The sequence below is a fragment of the Daphnia carinata genome, chromosome 4 (assembly GCF_022539665.2).
Source record: "Daphnia carinata strain CSIRO-1 chromosome 4, CSIRO_AGI_Dcar_HiC_V3, whole genome shotgun sequence".
Taxonomy (NCBI): Eukaryota; Metazoa; Arthropoda; class Branchiopoda; order Diplostraca; family Daphniidae; genus Daphnia; species Daphnia carinata.
Genome location: NC_081334.1, coordinates 2,974,608 through 2,996,848, shown reverse-complemented (window position 1 = coordinate 2,996,848; position 22,241 = coordinate 2,974,608). Strand labels below are relative to the sequence as shown.

General features: G+C 40.1%; 2 protein-coding genes across 4 annotated transcripts; both read right to left on the bottom strand.

Moving 5' to 3' along the window:
• Nucleotides 1–1,205: 1,205 nt before the first annotated feature.
• On the bottom strand, nt 1,206–11,872 carry LOC130694861 (integrin alpha-PS3-like). Its single transcript, XM_057517967.2, is given in 33 exon segments — nt 1,206–1,895; nt 1,958–2,437; nt 3,373–3,482; nt 3,554–3,692; nt 3,771–3,867; nt 3,929–4,096; nt 4,155–4,269; nt 4,339–4,458; nt 4,522–4,615; nt 4,671–4,837; nt 4,897–5,116; nt 5,184–5,334; nt 5,405–5,588; nt 5,658–5,842; nt 5,845–6,045; nt 6,107–6,307; nt 6,375–6,711; nt 6,776–6,864; nt 6,936–7,134; nt 7,199–7,296; nt 7,358–7,487; nt 7,554–7,654; nt 7,716–7,852; nt 9,548–9,744; nt 9,816–9,959; nt 10,021–10,247; nt 10,330–10,537; nt 10,617–10,794; nt 10,871–11,009; nt 11,094–11,250; nt 11,354–11,461; nt 11,524–11,742; nt 11,816–11,872. Coding segments are annotated over 32 exon segments (4,959 nt in total). The 3' UTR covers nt 1,206–1,895; nt 1,958–2,355.
• A 5,188-nt stretch (nt 11,873–17,060) lies between these two features.
• On the bottom strand, nt 17,061–22,182 carry LOC130694844 (coiled-coil domain-containing protein 39-like). 3 transcript variants are annotated; one of them, XM_057517943.2, is made up of 18 exons: nt 22,052–22,182; nt 21,263–21,385; nt 21,052–21,171; nt 20,618–20,764; nt 20,398–20,556; nt 20,105–20,326; nt 19,850–20,041; nt 19,574–19,789; nt 19,301–19,516; nt 19,048–19,215; nt 18,715–18,969; nt 18,505–18,644; nt 18,331–18,406; nt 18,110–18,269; nt 17,941–18,047; nt 17,675–17,878; nt 17,291–17,537; nt 17,061–17,216 (listed from the first exon to the last, which is right to left on the bottom strand). In XM_057517943.2, exons 2-17 carry the CDS (start codon nt 21,335–21,337, stop codon nt 17,292–17,294), a joined length of 2,703 nt encoding a protein of 900 aa, XP_057373926.1. In that variant the 5' UTR covers nt 21,338–21,385; nt 22,052–22,182; the 3' UTR covers nt 17,061–17,216; nt 17,291. The 3 variants fall into 3 exon arrangements, 2 of the variants coding, with proteins under 2 accessions (XP_057373926.1, XP_057373927.1); XM_057517944.2 differs by lacking the exon at nt 22,052–22,182 and having other exon boundaries at nt 21,263–21,978; XR_009420918.1 differs by lacking the exons at nt 17,061–17,216; nt 17,291–17,537 and having other exon boundaries at nt 17,740–17,878; nt 17,941–18,036.
• Nucleotides 22,183–22,241: the final 59 nt, after the last annotated feature.

The following is a 22,241-nucleotide window of genomic DNA, read 5'->3' as shown; positions in this document are numbered from 1 at the left end:
CACGAATACGGGGTGAGAGGCGGATTAAATTCCTGCAGAACTTGTTTTCGATTAATTTTCAGTGAAAAGTTCTCTTATTCAAAATTTAGTAAAAATAAAAGTGCAATACTTTGTCATTGATTGCATTTCATTGTTTACTTGCCACCAAATAGTCGAAAGACCAAAAACAAAAGGTCAAGTTCTCGCGTTTTCGTCTATTTGGTAATGAAAACTGTTGATCAATTTTATACACGGATAAAGGAAACTCAATTGGGAATTTCTGCTTGATTGAATTCGTATCCATTGGCTTTTAATGCTTGTCTATTGAGAGCACGGCTGTTAAACGTTGCTAGGAAACCTCTTCTTTTCCCTTTGACGGTTCCATACTCCAAATGTCGGTTGTTATGAAGATGTGAGTCGTGCCAGTTTTCCTGCTTAAAACAAATTTGTTTTCCATTCTTCCATTTCTGCTATCCAGAGTCCTTTTCCCCTTTACTTCATTAGACCTGTTTCTCCATAACCTTTTTTTCCGAAGAGAATTCAATTCCATCAGCACCTCTTCGGAAATAGACACCGGAATAAAGAGAAAACAAATGTAATATTAGACTACTCCTTCTTTTGATATTTGGTACATTTTTTCGTCGTTGTTGTGGCACCCGGGCAAACCTTTTTACTTGTCTGGTATTCATGACAATATGTGAACGATCTCTCTTTTTTTAAATCATCGTGATCTGAAGTTTTCTTTTGCTATGAAAAGGACCAAGTACGCCAGAGTAAATTTTAACAGACTCCAGCCATATTTTCCAGGTGGATAGAGGCATACTGCAAGTTTGTATCCTCCGTCACCCAACTGCTGTAGCCATGACGATAATGACGTGAGAAGAGAAAAAAGGAAAAACATGTTTTTCTACGCTCCGTCTTAACACGTCTTAGTTCCACACAAAATATGCCCATCGAATTGTAGCATTTACAGACATCTTCATATTTCGCAGGAAGCAGAAACACAGCATCGCCATTATCCGATTTGTTATTAATTAACGTCTTCCCACGTTTTTAGTTCTCACGTTTTCCAAACTGTCGTCTTGAACAAAAAATCCTTGGATAAAGGAGATCGACATCGTCTTGGTTACCGTACGTGGGCAGTCTCATGGATTATACTGATGTGCCTTTGTATAATTAACGATTTCTTCCTTTGTTGGCAGGGAAATCGATGAAGTAAGCCTTTGAATCCTATTCATGTTTTAGTTTGCCTGTTGATCGTGCATCGACTCCGACAAGCCGATCGGAATTCAGAACTCAATGCAAAATAGACAAGAGGATTGCACGCAGTAATCAACAGCTGAATTGTGCGAATGTACAGCAATATGGTCATCCATCCATGACACACGTTTGCAAGTTTCGTTTGGCTGCAGAAGTAGTTGAACGTTAGGAATATCCCAACAGTTCCATTGCTAATGAGCACCGGAAGAGAGATAACGAAATAATAGAATCCAGCTTCCAAATCAAGACGACTGGCTTGTGACTTTTTAAATGTCGATTTGTACTGCTGTGATGCCGTAGTCACTACACACTTGGAATCAGTTGCCATTTCTTTCGTCAATTCCGGCTGGGCTCGATTTGTGTGCTGGTATCTTACTTGCAAAATATGCCTGTTTGTTCGCCTCAGATTTGGATGGGCTCGGTAGAGTTGTTTGACGTGATTGTAGATCAGCACTTGCAAAACGATACCAATCAATGATGAAGCCATCACTGTTATGCCTAACAGCATCAATTTCCACGAAGCTACGCCATTTCCTGGCATGAAATACGACGTTGTTTTCTCCGTACAATTAGCGATAACTAAACACACCAAAACGATGGCACCAATTAAAATGAAGGACATGACAACGATGCGATTGGTCACGTTATCCTTGTGCCTATTAAACGAAAACAATTTTAGAAAGGAAGACGTGCTTTGTAACTTGCTGAGTTGCTTTACCACAAGTAAAACGAGACGGCCACGTAGCGCTCGACGGCGATAATTGTGTAACCTAGAGAGAAGAAAGCGAAAGGAGTGCCTTTAAAGAAGACCAGAAATGTGTAAGCCGGTCGTGTCGGATAAGCGGCGGACAACATTTCGATGACGGCCAACAGGTGAACAAAAATTGCGACTACCGTAACGGCAATCCAGCAGGTATGTCTCGGATGGCGCAGTCGTCGACATTTAGCGAAAACAAATAAAACAATCAGATTCGATGTTAAACCGCAACAGACAAAAACGATTCGAGCAATCAGAAGGAAGCGACTCGGTAACTGCGGAATGATGAAATCGTCTATGCTGGTGTTGTTTGCCCAGCCGAAATCGCTGCTACTGTTGCTGCTCATTTCCACTGACGGCTAGGGAATGTGGACGACTACGACCTCCTCATCGAATCGTACCCTTTTGGTGTGGACAATGTGGTCTGTTGATCCACGCATTCTGTGCAATTGAAAAAAAGAAAAAAGATGTTGAGGGTCACGGTGCAGTTTAGATGGCTAGCACATGCGCCGACGTGTCACTTTAAACGATCAATCTAACGGCAATTTAATAATCAAGATAGTCTCCTTTTTTTTTTCTATTCATAAAGGATTACGGTTTTTCGTTGCAAAGGGGAAATTATTTAACCTCCAGGTAAAACAAGTTGCTTGCTCAATCGCAGGGTGTGATTGATGATTAATTTCAAACCAGCACTGTTCTTATTTGCCGGAATTTTCTAGCGAACTATGTCATTGGCACGTGTCTCCACAATAAACCCCGGTATTGAAACCATGAGGTTTGGATTAATATCTGACGGGAGTAGCTGATCATCAGCCTCGTTGACACTCTCTTGTTTCTCAATTTTTCTTTCCTGCTTCAAAAACCTCTTATCAGGCCAAGTCGTTAAAGCATAAGGCAAGAATGAATAATGAAAAATCTAAGGCATCACAAATATTTTTAATACCTGATCCCATCCGCCTTGGAACGCATTAATCTTGTTATTTTCTGCGCGCCAGGCAGCGTCAATTTCATCAACGCATCGTTATCTATTAAAATATTCAAAAGGGTTTCACTACTTGGCGAAGATAGATGCGTGCATGATCAATCCTACACCGTTCAAAGCTTTTTCGAATAACAAGCCGAACGGTACTAGCAAAGATCTCAAGACAAAACAACCTTTACCATTTTTACCGTGAAAACGTTCCGTGAAATCGAATTCGTCATTATTAAAAATGTTAAAAGGGAAGATATGATCATTTTTACTGTTTTTGATAACAATGGCGAGATGAACATATCAATCAGATTTTTTATCTTGTCCATGCTTTAAAATTTTTTATAAAGTAAATGATTTAAAATGCAAACAAATTTTACGTCTAATGGGCTACTGTGTTCCTCACGCGTTCCGTTGCGGTTCATTATCCATGTCCTCGCTATTCCCGTCTCCTGGCGTCGCACCGTCGTCCACTAGCCCGTCTTGCGGATATCTTTGCCGCTTGAAGAATCCCATCTGCGTCAAGCAATGCCGTATCGATAAAGTACCATTAAACACTTAATAAAGCATTTGCTTCTTATAATTACCTTATACAATCCGAAGACCATTAAACTTAAAAGGGCAATACCAGCAAGAACAGCCAGGACGATGATCCATGAGGCAACGCCTAACGTTCCTGGCGGTCCTGGCGGAAGGAAATGCGTCGAAGCGATTGCAATATCTGGTCTTTGGAATTCAAACATTTACGAGGAATTTAATCTTGATGCTAAAAATAGCAAAATGGTATGAAAAATAGCAACAAACTTGTGACCGAAGGGCTGTTGAATATTAGCCGGTTGTCGAATGGTAACACGTGCCGCACTGGACAAGATGAAAACATCTTTTCTCTCCGCAAACAAAACTGAGAAAGAAAATGAGAATTAGATTGCCAGCCATACTACATTATAAATAAAACTGTATACTGATATTTTGTAGTATAAGAGTTCCAGTCAAAGAAACCATAACGGGCGATTCGGGAGAGAGCGTGCCAGATACCGAACAAACGTATTTAACGCAACTGACGCCTTTAGTGTTGAAACAATCGATGAACGTCGTTCGATTAGCTTGTGCAAACTTGAAGACCGGTTGACCTTATACAATAGAATTGCTTGAAAAATTCAAAAGTGAAATCGATTTGAGTACAAATACTTTTAACAATTGGGTTGGAACTAATGGATTCGGGGAATCCTTGTAGGTCCATCGATTGGTCTGAGTTATACTTTAAATGGCACAAGCTGTTGCTCTGCCCACCCTTTTGTGTTGCCTGGAAACATTGAATTTAACTCGTGACGTCAATCCATTTCAATTCTTAAAAAAAAATGCTGGTTCTAACGTCAACAGATGTGGTAGCAAGTTCGACGAGATATAAGGTAACTCCTGGCTTACTCAAAACGCTCACAGGAACAAGAACTTCTATGTCTACCATGGCAGGACTTGGTAAAACATTTCTCACCTAAATTTCAACTTCGAAATAAGGAAAGAAAAGGATTGCACTGTTAAATTATTGATTACATACCTCATAGAGATGCTTGAAAGTTAGACGCTCTCTCACTATTGTCACAGTTGTGTCGTTGGGTCGCTGGTAAGTTTGCTGTTCCTCAATCGAATTGCTGCCAAGAACAAATTACTTCTTATTTCTTAAATCAATTCTTTTGATTCTCCTACCCCATGATTTCCAAATCAATGGCAGCTTTCAATGGCATCGTCAAATTGAATCGTGGTCGCCGGCCCATGGCTGCAACCGTATTCATCCTAGCTTCAACGACAACGGTCAAATCATGACTTCCACCACTGGCAATCGATGTCATGTCTATTTCAAACTCCATCTTTTCCTGTCGATTACAAAATTAAATGAGTTATTTGTTAACGAAGTAAAGGGTATTTGACGTACAGCTTTGGCCCGTTTAAGTGGGTTTACGCGCAACTGACAGGAATAGATCAATTCGTCCGAAAAGCCAATACTCGGCTTTAGACACAAATCAGCCGGAGTGCGTTTCAGATTGGTGTAGATGGGCAGCTGGATCTCTATCGTCGTCAGATAAGAAGGCTCTCCATGATTTATCAATCTCACTTCAAATGAAAGCGTCTTTCTTGATCCGACTACAAACTCCCTGGAGAAAAAATAGAGGCTTAATTACTCGGTGGACATCCAGAGATCGGAATCACATCTATACTGACTTGCTATGGGAAATGAAATTCGCTTCGACTTCCAAGTCTTCCTGACAGATGTTGTCGGAACCGCATTCGGAAGTAAAAGCAGCAGAACTCTCGACGTAACTTCTTTGTGTTTCGTCTACAACAGGACAAGTAGCACAGAATGTATCCTGTTCTGTTATATAAAAAAAAAAAAAATCGATAAAAGAAAATAAGTTTAATGAAATCGTGATTGAAAGGCGTACCGTTGTTCCTGCTACCGGCACCGCCGGTAATAAGGATGCGCATCGATCCAGCTGGATCTTTTGTCAAGGACTGATTCGTCATTGGACGACACGTATTATTCAAAGGGCGGACATTTTTCAATAACATTGCCGTTAAGCGAAAGATTGCCGGCCGCGAAAAGTCCTGGCTGTAATACGGCGTGTTCTGTTTGGCACATTAAAAAAACACAAATTAAAAGGTTGATACAGGAAATGAAGTGCTATTATTACATACCGCTACGGTGAGTGTAAATTTTCGACAAGATGGAGATCCGGATGTCAAGATACCTGTGTAGTTAAACGGTTGTTGTTGGTTACCATCCACATTCAAAATCAATCGGGGTTGGTTGATGTACTCAGCATCAAAATGAAACGTGTAACCGACACCTATGATAAACAATTAAAATGTGAACGTGCAACAAACAGGAAATTGGTAATTGTAGTACAGATCTCTGGAACGCTGAATTTGGACTCAAAGGAGGAGCAAACACTTAGCATCACAGACCCTCCATCCGGGTCAATCAGTTCGCCATTATTGACTTTCATTGTCAAAGCGAGTTGAATTACGGGACTTGAGCGGAACACTAGCGCGTGGCCGGAAAGAAAACTGCCCACCGCAAGATCTTGAAATAATGAAAACAGTTTTAGAAGGAAATTTATTATGCAATAAACAATAGACTCTACCTGGATAACTGTTGCCATCCATATCTGCCGCGACAAGACTGATACCGAACCCTCTAAGGTTATTCAGTGGGAAAACAAAGTCCGCGGCAGCAATGCGTTGCCAATATCCGGTTGCGGGATGAAGATGAATATCGTTCATCCCACCAAGATAAAGGTAAACAGCTCCTCTGTCATTCTCATATGGAGCTCCGATTACGACATCTGCGTGTTAAGTTTCAATGTGTAAGATAATATTCCATTTCTTTGAATTCGGAAACACCGGATTTACCATTGAATCCATCGAGATTGATGTCACCCGCAGAAGCCATTGCTGTACCGAAACGGGCATCCCTAGCTTTACTGCCGTACAGAGCTTGCGGTTTCTGCAAATTACCGTTCCGATTAAGATAGAAATAAACCTTGCCTTCATCTCCAGTTCGATCCGCCATTTCGGGTCGGAGGCTGTGTTGCGGAGCCCCTACCAGTAACTCGGATTTTCCATCCCCAGTCAAATCAACCGCCAGGACGGAAGCACCGAAATATTCACCCAGTTGAGTACCATTTAATTCTAAACGAACGTTAAGCTGGGAATCTTTTCCACCCTGAAGAAAATCGAATATCAACACCTAACAAAAAGGACAATTCATTATTCACTTAAATATGTATGTAACAAATTAAATAATGAAATACTTTGCCCTGCATTTGAGCAGCACGCGGTGCTCCCGAGACGTACAACAATTTTCCATCGCTGAAAAAGATTCCAGAATGAACCGAATAACCTGCGTGAATATCCATTGAATTATTATTAATTCTTTGAATTTGTGCAGAAGTTATTTTTCAAAAGATGAACCGAAATAATCATTAGGCTCCAGTCGGTTTATCTTGGCCGACGCCGATACTGTTGTCTCGCCAAATTCGATAATGTCTTGTTTATCCTGCCTTTTTTTCCGGCTGGGCACACCAGACAAACTGTTTGGAAGGTAATCAGTGACACGTACGACAGCTCCGGTCCATTTGAAAACTCCCGGGGCCCCAATAATCATTTCTTCCTTTACAAAAGATAATACAGCAACTGTTACCAACACATCTCTTTTGGTAAAAATAATTGCTTACTGATTGATCCTGTTTAAGCACCATGTGAACGGAGAAACCAGATTGTCCGTAAGCATAGTTATATGTACCATTTCCATTGGTTCCAATCACTTGCTGATCTAGTAAAATTGCAAAATGTTTAACCAATCCAATTAATAATTACAAACTGTTGTGCTTTACCTTGTGCAACAATGGGAAGAACTTTAACAAAATCCTCCTTCTCCGAAACTTGATGACCACTCCAGTAACAGACACCGTTCATGTAATGTTCGGTGGACAGTCGTCTGTTTGACCAGCGATATCCGCAAACCTAAATTTTTACGGAAACGGATCATCACAGATCTCCATAATTTGATCAAATTCAATTTATGCTTACAGCTACGCGGCCAGTTGACGGACTGTTGACGGACATGGCACCACCTAACCATCCGTAATCCTTTCGATCCCTGTAAAATTTATCGCGATTGTTCTGTGATGCTGCAATTTTAGGTTGTTAATGTAAACTGTTTCAATTTTCAACAGAATTGCTTGTAATTACCTTCACGTTCAATGATCAACGGTTGGCATCGATCACGATCGGGCTTTCCGAGAACACAACGATAGACTTGACCTGGTTCTGTTATGTTGGCAAGACTAGGGAAAGTGGAATTGGCTCTAGGAGCCCCAACCAACAACCTGCGTATGAAAGGTAAATTTACTTTTGAACATAAACTACGTGCGTGATTTTTGAATGAATGTATGCACCATTTAGCCGAATTGTAGGCATTGTCCTTTTGATTGAACAGGAATTGCAACGAGTAGCCGAAATAGGATTCTCTTGCATTCTGTATGGCAGCTGGATCTTCATAAACGAGAGGACGGATCGTATCGATGTTGAAACTTGAACCGAGTTGCGTTAAGCAAAACACGTAAATTGAACAAAGGAACAAAGTCATTTGACGGCTACCAAGGTTGCAATCTAGGATAAAGGGTAAACGAAAATCAATTCATTTAACAGTTCAAACAAAACAATAATTAATGGCAACTTACGAGACATGACGGTTCAAGTGGAAACGCGTTCAGAGACAAGCAGCAACGAAATTTTATCGTGCGCTTCACGTCACAATCTTGAGAAATGAACAAGAGGGATTTCCGTACGAAAGGGCGCTGTTCTACGGGACACCTCACGTTGCATCACTTTCGCAGCTCTGACTTGGTTTACTCTTCATTATGTACAGGAACTTCCCTGTTATTCTTGGAACCAATCCATCTATTACTGCTTCTAATTAATGCCAAGTTACTTCTACATCTCTTAATGTTATGCACCTTAACATTTTATCACGTCTAAAATTATTAATGAATTAGCTAACTTGTCATCGGTTTCGCCATGATCCGATACTCAAACAATTCCAAAATATGATCCAAGAAACAGGAAATCGGAAGTGGTCTACAGCGGAAGATTGCGGTTCTATGCAGAACTCTACATTCGTAGAGTTCGTTCTCCTTGTTCGAATTCGTCATTACGGGAAGTGTCAAAATAAAACAATTTCTTTGCACATCTCTCTCACAATTTCAAAGTTATGCCTTTTGTAAAACAATGTTCACATTACAAAAGTGCATTAACATTTGAAATGTAAGTCCCCAAAACACAAAAAATAGGAAAGCAAACAGATGTGGAAAAACAGATTGACGCAACTATAAACAAAAGATAAAACAGTTTACAATTCCCATCTGGAAAATCACTACTCAAATTCTAAACTGGAAAAATGTTCTCCCAAAAAAACTTTTAAACTCTAACCTACAACCGGAGCAGCATTTTCATCTGTTGCTTTACTTCTTTATTACAAGCAACTAGACCTGTATAATCCATCGCAAAATGGGAGATACAGCTCGATCGTAGGAAAAAAAGATAAATTCACATCTGAGAATTCATTGGATTATTTGTCAGATGGACGAGTTACGAAACATAATAATAATGAAGACTGTCACATGATCGACGACTAGGATCCGTCTAAAAAATTCTAAGCTTGCTTACTGAACAACTAGCGCGCTTCAGATGCTGCTTGAATTCTTAGACTCCCACAGCAGTCCAGTGTCCTATAACGCAAACTACTATAAAAGGTACTAGTTATCAGGGGTCAAGAAAGATTTGTCGAAGCGGTCGAGTTCCCCAACCAGGTAATTCGCTTTGTTACGTAAGACTTTGGCAGAAGTAGCCACTTCGTCCAATGAGCGCAGTTCTGTCTCTAACTGCTTAATATCACCCTGCATATCATTCATCGTTCCATCGACAAGGTGACACAATCGAGCAAAGGTGCTGGACAATTCCCTGTGATGACAGAAAAAAAGGGTTAGGAATTGTTTTGGATTATTTAACGTAAAACATCTTACTGTTGTACTTGATGACTACAATTGGCGGACGTCAAGTCTACAATAAGGCGCAATTTTCGAGTGGCATGGTCGACGTACTGTCTTTTGAATGCACGTTCCTTGGCTTTGTTGGTCCACGTGAGTCGTTCGTAAAGGTAAAGACCACCATAAATCACACCAGAAGCCAAGATCAATCGCCAGCCAACAGTTTTCATCAACTAGCGGCAGATAACATGGTGAATACCTGTAACATTACTGAAGTATTCGTAAAGAAAAAGAATACGCTTACAAATCCTGCAACTAGCAGTCCTCCCATTGTTCCTTGTGATGTAACTGAAGCGATGGCAATACGTGAAAGCATTGACCAATCTTCACCGCCTTGTGGTATTAGCTGTCCGGGTTGGCTATGATGACTTCCCATAGGACGTGGAATCTAAATATCATAAGATAATATTCATCGTAACATAGAAAAGAAACATATGCAAGGAACTTACCGATTCTGTGTAGTTACTGATCACCCACGGAGCGATTTTACCTTTGCCTGTAAAGCGTTGGATCATGGACGTGATGCCGAACGAGAAGCGGAATTCAATATCTTCGGAGAAATCTGCACACAAATTGTCGCAATTGAGCCGATAAAGGACCTCGAAAGGTTCGCGACGAGGTATCATCCCTAGCCCAAGTTGTTTCTTCTCAGAAGGTAGCATCGATGTAACTCTTTCTAAAAAAAAAAAAAAAAAAAAAAAAAAAGGCAGTCCAAATTCAACACGACTTTACCAACTCATTTGTTATTATGGCCATACCAATCATTTCCTTTTGCGATTGATCCATATTCAATGCTAGTGCAGTGGAGAGTCTGGCTCTGAGATTACTTCCCAAACACGCTTCAACATGATTATGGAGTTCTTTTTTGTACACTTGCAGTACAAGGGATTCGGAGTGAAAGGGAGCGTGAAATTCATCAACCAACACTGAGAGACGGCGGATTTCATCGTTCAGCGCTTTTGAAACCTAGAGTAGTAGAAATCCCCACCAACAAAATAAAGCTTTGAGCTATGATGCGGAAAAATGCCTTACACGTTTATCTTACTTTGTGCTCCACTTCTTCAACCATTTTGCAGATTTTGTCTTTCATCTCTACGGTTACCAACTGAAGCTGTTTTTCCGTGAAATCGAGATGGTCTAAAACTTCACGACGGTTTTGACTTTTAGCAGCTCTCTTTGCAGTGGCGCGTTCCAAAAGCACTTCCATGACGTTGCGCGCATCACTAGTTCAATCAAATTAAACAATTCAGGCACACAAACAAAATTAGGGAATATTTACCAGTACTTATGTTTCCTTACCCAACAACCGCTTTGCCTCGTTTCGTATGCTGATCAAATTTGGTTCTAACTGCTGATTTCGAAATGCATTCTTCAAACTTCCTCTCGAAATCTTGAAACTCAAAGTAACGTCCATGAAATCCATCTGTAACTATCCCAGCTAAAAATGCGCAATTTAGAAAACAGAAAACAGAAATGAATGAAACAATAGCTGGATATGCCATAGAAGTTATTCAAGACGTACTGTTCAGGGGTAATCCTTTAAACTCGTTTGTTCTAGCATGGAGAACTTCTTTCGCCGATACAAAGAAAACTCTTTGCTCAGCTTCCGTTCGAGTTCCACAGACTTTTAACTCGTCAACCAAGAAATCTACGGTACGTAACATATGCTGTCTTCTTACCTGAATCACACAAATAAACGTTTATACTTTAGAATAACACCAAAATCGTGAAATGATAAAAATGAATACAAACAAAAATAGAATTGCCTTAAAGCTAGTTTACCTCTTCAAGATACTCAGGTTCTGACGCCGAGGCGTCCCAACGGTTATTCAACACGAAAACGTTCGGTTTCGATAATCTAGCGGAAACTTTGAAGAAGAAATTCTTCTCCTATAATTTAAATTAAATCATCAGGAGTATTCACCATAGAGAATGAATACAGGAGACAGTACCGTTAACATCAAAGTCGATTCCGAATTTGCGACTAATACAAACACGTCTGCGTCCAAACAATGTCTGTCAATCCACGAATCTAAGTTCGGCGAAACATCGATCCCGGGCGAATCGACCAGAACTACATCGTCACGAAGCAAGGGACATTTGTCGGTCGGCCAATAAACTCGGACTAAAGCCGAATCACCAAGCGAACCCGTGCACAACGAATGAGCCAACTGAGAAACTAGATTACAAGAAATAAAATCATGTAAACGATAAGCAGTTTATCCTTTTTGCTTAGTTTTTTACCAGATTTGACATTCTTTTTTTCCACTGAATCCTCTGAAATGAGATATGATTCATCATTTTCCGATTTTTCAACTTGAATAAAGCAGTTGGTGGTATGCCCAATTCCAGAAGGAAGGATTCTTTCTCTTAACATAGAGTTTATGACAGTACTTTTTCCATTGCTTGTCCTGTTGATATTTTCTATCCGTTAACTGTGTTCTACAACTGAATTATTATTTCCAACGAGTATAAATATTACCTTCCGAAAAATGCCACTTTCATATGGTCGCGCGAAAGTACTTCTCGAATACCCTTTACTTTCTCGACATGACTATTAACCACTACTAGTTCTTCTATAGTGATCAAATCACTATCTTTAGGCAGAGCTGTGTCATTGAAAAAAACATTAACATTGTTTATAGAGCAAATAGATAAATACTTGATGCCTACCAGGAAGAAATTTGCAAGAATCATTAACATAGATTTCCACTTCACCATAAACGTCATTGATTCTCTTTTTTGCTCGAACAAATATTTGAAGGGGTGACTGTAAAGCTGTTGTTGGAGATATAGAAAGGCTATTGTTAGCAGTAGGTCCATTGGCTCCAATTACAACAGATGAAGATCTTTGAATTTGTCCTGACATCATTGGGCGTAAAATCTGGAAGTAACAAGGATGAAACTCACAAAGAAACAAAAATATGACTCGACATTGCCATATGGTGGGGTTAGATTTATGACAGAAGTCAAAATAATAAGACTTGATCATTGCCTCAGAAGAATCTGATTTCTTACACAACACTTACCAAGTAGAAAGGCAACAATACCAGGGCATGCACATTTTCTTTTAAAAATATGTGAGAAAAAAGTATGTTAAATACAGTAGCAATTCAGACCTTGAAACCCCATGAGCCAATGATTCTAGTTATTATATAAGAAGCTTTTGACAGTGGTAACGTGGACTCACCTTGTACAATGATATGCGAAATGCTCTCAATACTACTACACTCGTAGAAAACAAAAATATACAATGAATTTTAATTTATACCACAATTTGTAATTTAATTCATTCACACTACGCGCATCTTCTACCTCTTCTGGATTCAAGATAAAGCGTCTGCTAGGAATGCACTAAATTTTTATATATGCTTCCAACGTTGTCAGGTCTCCGTGACTCATTCACGAAAACAAACTGAACGAATGGTCAGGTGTTCGGGATCGGCAGGATGAAGTCCCTCCCCCAAACAGGGTGCTTTTTTGCCGATTGAGGGAGGCATTTCGGGTTTTCAGAGTAGGGCTTTCGTTGTGAGGGGCGTTTATTTTTCACACGGGTATGGATCCCCTCCGGGTTCTCAGCGAGGTGCGTGATGGCAATTTAAATAATCGGTTGTAAGGTATAAGGTGTAATAAACCTACACCAAACTAGGAATAAGGTTGGTGTAAATGGAAGCTAAGGTCATATTACCTAAAGACATCCGCGATGTGCTGAAGCTAGAACTAATAGTGCAAAACCAGCGAACGAAATGTAAGGTAAGCGTGCATTGAACGTGTGTGCTCCGTGCAGCGGGAGTGCACGGTGACGCTACCGTCAGTCGTGGTATTTAAAGGAAGTATAAGGTGAGGAAAAGGGTATACGGGTTGCATTTATCAGACACAAATCACAAAAAATTAAAATGCAAAAAAAAATGCCGATTCGGCAATACTACACCGTACCATCTTCATTTCTTCTTCATTCCATGGAGCGTAGATCTCGGGCGGGCACCGGCGGCGATCTTGAAGCTCCAGCGGCGATCTTGAAGCTCCAGCGGCGATCTTGAAGCTCCAGTGGCGATCTTGAAGCTCCAGTGGCGATCTAGTGGCTCCCCCGACGATCCTCGATGGGCCTCTTCAGTGTAGGCCGGCCAATCTAATACATAAAGGACAAAAAAAACACAGTTAGTACCCTATAATGTATCACTGATACCTTTTATGGCGACAATCTCGAAGATCCCACGGCGATCTAGTGGCTCCCCCGACGATCCTCGATAGGCCTCTTCGGTGTGGCCAGCCTATTTAAATACACAAAAGAGATAATAACACAGTTAGTACACTTAAATTTATCAATGATACCTTTTAAGGCGACGATCTCGAAGATCCCACGGCGATCTAGTGGCTCCCGCGACGATCCTCGATAGGCCTCTTCGGTGTGATCGGCCTATTTAAATACATAAAAAACATGAAAACCCAGTTAATATACTTAAATTTATCAATGATACCTTTTATGGCGACGATCTCGAAGATCCCACGGCGATCTAGTGGCTCCCCCGACGAACCTCGATGGGCCTCTTCGGTGTAGGCCGGCCAATCTAATACATAAAAGACAAAAAAAACACAATTAGTACCATTTAATTTATCAATGATACCTTTCATGGCGACGATCTCGAAGATCCCACGGCGATCTAGTGGCTCCCGCGACGATTCTCGATGGGCCTCTTCGGTGTGACCGGCCTATTTAAATATATAAAAGACATAAAAACACAGTTAATACACTTAAATTTATCAATAATACCTTTTAAGGCGACGATCTCGAAGATCCCACGGCGATCAAGGAGCCCCCCCCCCCCCGACGATCCTCGATGGACCTCTTCGGTGTAGGCCGGCCAATCTAATACATAAAGGACAAAAAAACACAGTTAGTACCCTATAATTTATCACTGATACCTTTTATGGCGACATCTCGAAGATCCCACGGCGATCTAGTGGCTCCCCCGACGATCCTCGATAGGTCTCTTCGGTGTGGCCGGCCTATTTAAATACACAAAAGACATAATAACACAGTTAGTACACTTAAATTTATCAATGGTACCTTTTAAGGCGACGATCTCGAAGATCCCACGGCGATCTAGTGGCTCCCGCGACGATCCTCGAAAGGCCTCTTCGGTGTGGCCAGCCTATTTAAATACACAAAAGACATAATAACACAGTTAGTACACTTAAATTTATCAATGGTACCTTTTAAGGCGACGATCTCGAAGATCCCACGGCGATCTAGTGGCTCCCGCGACGATCCTCGAAAGGCCTCTTCGGTGTGGCCAGCCTATTTAAATACACAAAAGGCATAATAATACAGTTAGTACACTTAAATTTATCAATGGTACCTTTTAAGGCGACGATCTCGAAGATCCCACGGCGATCTAGTGGCTCCCCCGACGATCCTCGATAGGCCTCTTCGGTGTGGCCGGCCTATTTAAATACACAAAAGACATAATAACACAGTTAGTACACTTAAATTTATCAATGGTACCTTTTAAGGCGACGATCTCGAAGATCCCACGGCGATCTAGTGGCTCCCCCGACGAACCTCGATGGGCCTCTTCGGTGTAGGCCGGCCTAATCTAATACATAAAGGACAAAAAAACACAGTTAGTACCCTATAATTTATCACTGATACCTTTTATGGCGACATCTCGAAGATCCCACGGCGATCTAGTGGCTCCCCCGACGATCCTCGATAGGTCTCTTCGGTGTGGGCGGCCTATTTAAATACACAAAAGACATAATAACACAGTTAGTACACTTAAATTTATCAATGGTACCTTTTAAGGCGACGATCTCGAAGATCCCACGGCGATCTAGTGGCTCCCGCGACGATCCTCGAAAGGCCTCTTCGGTGTGGCCAGCCTATTTAAATACACAAAAGGCATAATAACACAGTTAGTACCCTATAATTTATCACTGATACCTTTTATGGCGACATCTCGAAGATCCCACGGCGATCTAGTGGCTCCCCCGACGATCCTCGATAGGCCTCTTCGGTGTGGCCGGCCTATTTAAATACACAAAAGACATAATAACACAGTTAGTACACTTAAATTTATCAATGGTACCTTTTAAGGCGACGATCTCGAAGATCCCACGGCGATCTAGTGGCTCCCGCGACGATCCTCGAAAGGCCTCTTCGGTGTGGCCAGCCTATTTAAATACACAAAAGGCATAATAACACAGTTAGTACACTTAAATTTATCAATGGTACCTTTTAAGGCGACGATCTCGAAGATCCCACGGCGTTCTAGGGCTCCCCCGACGATCCTCGATGGGCCTCTTCGGTGTGGGCAGGCCAATCTAAATACATAAACGACAAAAAAAACACAGTTAGTATCCTATAATTTATCAATGATACCTTTTTTCTTGGTGGCGACGATCGTCGGTGCCCCGCACTCCATTGTGATGCCCAGAGATTGCCCTCCTAATTCATAGCGAAAGAAAGAAAAAAAAAAATGCTGTTGATTAACAATGAACAATAGTCTATTGCTTATATCTATCACACATTAAGTACACAAATGAAAAACAGATCCTGAAAAAAAGAACTTATTAAGGGTTAATGATGAGGTATAATCATGGAGTACTTGACGTTGGTGTATTTGCATAACATGCTGAAAGGTTTCAGGAGGCATGTTGTGCAAATTGCAAAATGAAAGGTTGGAACAAATGCAAGGCGTTGAGTGCAGGCAATGTAGTGCAAATGCAATGTGAGAGGAGGATTGTGCCTAACTTACCGAAGCCTTAATCTTATCCTAGACTATTTAACCTTAACTTATTCTACATTTTTCTTATCTATCTAGGCTTTACTAGGCTAGACCAGTGCAAAAGCAAATCCCAGTGCTTGTGTGAGGCTTTCGCAGTGCGTGATTGTGCATCCACAAATTAAGTATCCAACAGTTAACGATGTTATAATCATGTGCAAATGTGTGAAACACTATTAATGCACCAAAAGAGTACTATCTACACTAGTGTATCCCGTGCAGGTGAATGAACTACTGAGTTGGAGAGTGGAATCAGGTTTTTGATTTCTAAACTGAATTGCTTAAGGCTACTGCTGCATTAGAGGTCAACGCTAAAGCGTAGGTCGAACGAGGTGAAATTTGCATGTCCTCAGCCTACGTCAAAATTTTTTTTCCTTGAACAGCTATCGGCCTTCAAATTTTATGTTACCTTTACCCTAATTTTATTTCGGGAAAGCTATGTGTTTTCCCCTTAAGGTAATTGATATGCTTACCCTCCATTCCAGTTCATCTATGCTTCCCTAACAGAAAGGATGATTCGATGTAGGCCCTACTCCTCTTCTCCAGAAAAGAACAAAATTCAGATTTTAATGCATAATTGGGATTCATATAGATAAGTAACAACTTCGAAGAAAGCTGTTGACAAAAGAAGATACACTGTAAACGAGAACCAGACCGTCTCATGTCTCAGCTACTAGTCAGGTGGTATACATGGAAAACAATAATGAGTTTTCCACACAATCATTTTGAGTATAATTTCAGTTTTGTTCACAAAAGTATACAACTATAAACGACCACAACAATTGCAAGAGCAAAGCAAACTAAACATGATGCTAATACATTAGATATGGAAGGGAGGGTTCATGGCTTTCCGCTGATGTCTTGATGGGAGAAGATGAAATAAAATGATTGCATTAATACAAATTGGTTTAGTTGCATTATGGTGCATACATACTTTAGCTCATGGATAGTGGTGGGCTAACTGAACTCGAGGAATGCGGAAAATCTGTGATGTCCAAGCGTGTTTTATTAGGTGGTGCAGGCAAAACGAGTTCTTTGATTTCAAGCGAATCGTTAGCTGCCGTTTCTTCCATAATTTGAACCAAAGTAGTTTTTATGCCAGGATCACTTTCTGACAGAGTAAACATTGCTGTTTGTGCATTCAAACACTTTTCTTGGATCTGACCTATCTCAAAGTCAATCTGAAAATAGAACAAATGCTCAACATTATTGTGGAAATTGGTACAATCTGCAAAAGGAATAGTGGTCAAGACAAACAATCCATAACAAGTTCAATGTCATTGTATATTTATGTTCAAACTGTTTATAATAGACTTACTTCTTCGCAGAGTTTACTTTTCGTTTTTTTGGACCTTCGCACAGTTTTTTGCAGAACAAGATTGATATCTCTTGCTCGATCAATTTTGGTTTGCAGTTGCTCAATTTCGTTCGACAGATCCTTCTCAGTGTTTAATTTAGCGTCAATCTGAGTTTTTAGGCGATATGCTTCCTCCTTCAGTTCACGTAATTCATCTTGCAAGCGCTAAAACATTAAAGAAAGAAGTTCATTCTTTATCAATCAAAGTTTAGCTTGTGCAAACTTACTTCGAAGGAATAACATTGTTGATAGTTGTCTTTTTTACGGTCATCCACCATCTTTTCTAACTGCTTATCTTCCATTTCCATTTGGATTTTGATCGCCTTGTCGTCATCTTGTTTGGTAAAATTCTTTACTGCCATAAGTTTACAAGGATATTAAACTAGTAACACTTACCTGTAAGTACACCAACAATACAAGCCTGACGAAAATGTTGGTTTGCGGTGGATACCAATTGTAGGGTGCCGTTCAGAGCCGAATTGTCACTCTCTAAGCTATGTATCACGTTCTGGAGATCGCTTATAGATTCTTTCAAAAATTCTTTTTCTTGAGCCATCTGTTAAAATAGTAATCAGCTAAATATGCAACGTGATGGCACAACATGACGATTCTATAACCTTGATGATGAAATACGCTTCGGATGTTTCTTTAACGCCGTTCTCCATTACTAAGGTATCGGCCACTACGTCGTACCTAAAATTTAATCAGTAGATTGGCAATCACAAGTCACAAGCATGATTAACATACAAGTAAACGTCTTAATGTCTGCAACTATTTAGTTGTTTGTTTACCGTAGTTTGATGTGATCAATTTCGACGGTTTTTTGGTTTACTGATGCCAACAGTTGCTGATTCCGTTCTTTCAACGAACGACTTTCGAGTTGAAGAAGCTCCATTTGGTTTGTTAATTCTTCTAGTCGTGTTTGGATGGCCTACACAAAATAGAATATGATTATTTGCGTTACTGTACATTTTTATTATTCACACGTAAAGAAGACTTACATTTTCAATGTGTCTTTTTTGATTTTCTAGCTGTTGGACGACCGCCGAGCGCATTTCAATCATGCTCTCTCTACGTTTAATATCCAGATGAATAAGGCTCTCTCCCATGCGTAGTTCCTCAAGATCCCGTCTAAGATCACGACTTTCTCTTTCACGACTTTGGCACTCAGATTCCAGCTGCTTGGATAGTGTTTGCATGACGTTCTTTTTTTGTTGTTGAATATCACAGCTTCGCTGTAATCCCATTGCATCACTCTAACGAAATGGCAAGAGTATTTAATTGATTCTCTAGGCACTAAAGCTAAACAACTTCATTGGCAATCCGAACCCTACCTGGGTTTTTGATAGTTCGTATTTCAGAGCAACTAGAACTGAATTAGCAGCATCTATGTCGAACTTTAAAGCATCAATCTGCTCACGTTGTGATTTTCGTTCTTCATATTCTCCGTCGCTATGTCGTAGTCTTCGTAAATCTAATTCGATGCGAACAATGTCCATACTCTTTTGAACAGTTCAGCAACAAGAAAAGTTAAAAGCTTCAAATTAATCCCGAAACAAATCGACAGAAAAATGTGTACGTTGCTACCTTATTATAAATCAATTCTTCTTGCTGAACTAATTTCTGTTGAAGGGCAGATATTTGATTCTCCAGGTTTCGAATGCTATGGATGTTAAATCGCACACCTGTGACACAGCTGTTAAACTTTGATTTGATATTGCTGATATCAGCTTGAACGCTGGCAAATTCGTTTGCAATTTGATTAAGATGGTTCCGATGGCGCGCAAAGCGCTCATCCGCCGCCTTTAATGAATAACGTTCAATATTTTGTTTGCAATCAAAATGCCTTTTAAACCTTACCTTTGCTAGAAGTGAGAGGGATTCTTTCTGTGCCTTTGCTGAGCCTACAGTCTTCCTGAACTGCTCCAGCTCTTTTTCCTGTTGTTTATACTTTTCTTGCTCTTCAGCCAATTTAGCTTGAACTTCGATGCTTTTTTGTTTAAGGCTTTCCGCAGTTTTCCTTGTTGACATTATTTCTGTTGTAAGTCTTTTTGCTACTTTTTCGAACGCAACGTACTGTACAAATATTATTCTCAAGTATATGTGGCATAAGAATTCTTAAAAAACTATATTAACCTCGGATTGCTGTTCACTGTGTACTTTATCAAGGTCATCTATCTTTAATTTCATTTGGTTAGCCACAAGTTCCCTAGCACGAAAAGCCCGTTCCAAACCACTGATGTCGTCCTGGAACTGCTTAATGCACCTATTGATACTATCAAGTCGATTCTGGTCGGCATTAGCTAATTCTTTCACTGTTTGATAATCCTACGAGAAAAATAATGCTTTGAGACATCAATCGTCAATTACGTGCGGTAGTAAAATCTTTACGGCTCGAGATTTATCAAGTTGCTTCCTACAGTTATCCAGTTGGCTTATAGTCGCCTCCCATTGCAAAAGGTTGCGATCGCGATCTTCGGTCATGGCTCGAAATTCTTCTTGCATCTTGTTCAACTGGATGGCTGTATTTTCGCGATCTTCTTTGGCCATTTTAAACTGACGTTCTATTTCGTCGATATCTTCCCTCGTTCTAGCTAATTTTATCTCCAAATCCTGCATGAAAAATGAAAAATTATTTCATTTTAACGGAGCACACGACAACCAAATCTGTTGTGTTAATTAACCTTGATAGTCATGTTGTCTTGATGGGAATATTTTTCCAGAGTAGTGTGATCCTCCAATTGAGATTCAACCATTTTTTCCATAACAGCCACGAATTTATCTTCTTCCTCGTAGAATTGGTTGAGCCTCTCCAAAGCAAGATTCTGTTCTGCTAGCTTTTTCTAGATGTTCGTTATTACTTTAAGCACGAGCATTCCCAAAGTAAATTTATGAATTATGAACCTTATGAAATTGGCAATTCGTTTTGGTTTGCTGCAAGGCTTGCTGAAGCTTTTTAGTTTCCTGTTCTATGGTGTCGATTTCATTGTTTGTTAAATTTAGCGTTTCACGTTCCTTGCGGACTTGACTCCGTATGTTGCTTGCGAGAACCTTAAAGAAACACAAGTAGCCGATTAAGTCGTCAAAAAAAATTCTCATAACATTTCACCATGAATTCTACAAGAACGATTCCTTGCTTGTCTCTAATTATTAATTATTTTTTTATAGCGGACGTCATTTCAAAACAATGGCAAATTCAAATGGAGAATGCTATGCTGTATCACACGCTTTAATGCAAGAGAGACATCGCTAGTGATCTTAATTTGCTCAAAAAAAACCGTTCCAAATTTTTCTAAATCGAACAAAGTGAAAGTTACCAGCTTATTATAGGCACTTACATTCGTTTGTTGCGTGTTTTGTTCCAGTGTCGTGAGATCTTCATCAGCAGTTTTTATGATGTTCTCGTTCTGATCAAGTTCTAACAGCACCTGCGCTAGTCTATTTCGTTTGTCCCGTACCTGTCAGCAAAAAGAAGTGCCAAAAAAAAAAAATAATAAGTTTAAATAAATAATAAGTTATCGAGATCATGAAACAGAAAAAACATTTTACCTTTTGTTGCAGCTGTCTATTTTTAGCGTTTGCTAAAGGCAAAAACTCTGCTCCACTGATTTTCTTGAGATCCATTCTTGTTTAATATTTAGTAGACTTCTCTTTTAATTCAACAACGATCTACTGCAACCAGGGAGGTATAAACAGTTCGAACAAACAACTAAGATTGATCGCCTTTGCAGTGTTAATGTTGCTATAGCAAGGATAAACGCTTCAGTTATTGATTCGGCAAGGGGATGTTTGACGCTAGGGCAACAACCCATGACGTACACAGGTAACGTTAATTCTAATCGCGTAACGCAGAGCGCAAAGCATTTTTGTTGAATTTTTAAGTGTGCAGGGTAAACTAAGTTCTAATACACGCTGCCCTCGCACAACATACCCTTTTCCATATAAAAGTGTAGTGTTTCACAAAGCTGTTTGTAATGCTGTTTCACCAAGTTGCTTAGCAACACTTGGTTTGAAAACTTATTCGCGTTGCTGCATTGTATGTTACCACCCTCCATGCTAATTATCATCCGGCAACTCTATTTTTACGCTCTCTTTGCAAACTTTGTCACTGCGAGACAAAGTAAACTAAAGACTTTTTGATTGAGTAGGTAGTCGTTACAGAATTTGCCACGGAGAACCGCTAAAAAAATGTAGCTGTGGTACCAAATCAATTTTAGTTCGATACTTTCACACCACGCCGATAAAACGAAGTGTTTCGAATCCCACTATGAGTCATCACGAGGCCTTTTGAATCCTAAACTACGCAATACGATTAAAATTAAAGCAAATGTTTCTTACGCTTAGTTCCGTCGTGCTATGCTCAAATGCTTTTTCTTTAACTCCTGTTTTTTTCAAATAATACTTCTGTAAGATATCGTAGTTTAACTCAGCGGCATCCAGTGGTTAGTTTTAGCAGGGGAACCAAATCCTATGTTTTAGCTAAGGACGGCTGAAAAAAAAAAATAATACAATTATAAATGAACGCAGG

What these genes read in the sequence shown, in the direction of transcription:
- LOC130694844 (XM_057517943.2), bottom strand. Translation starts at nt 21,337, where the DNA reads ATGGATCTCAAGAAAATCAGTGGAGCAGAGTTTTTGCCTTTAGCAAAC. An exon ending in CGAATTGCCAATTTCATAAG is followed by an intron (nt 20,557 to 20,617) that starts GTTCATAATTCA and finishes ACGAACATCTAG; the next exon opens with AAAAAGCTAGCAGAACAGAA. An exon ending in AACAATGTTATTCCTTCGAA is followed by an intron (nt 17,879 to 17,940) that starts GTAAGTTTGCAC and finishes TTAATGTTTTAG; the next exon opens with CGCTTGCAAGATGAATTACG.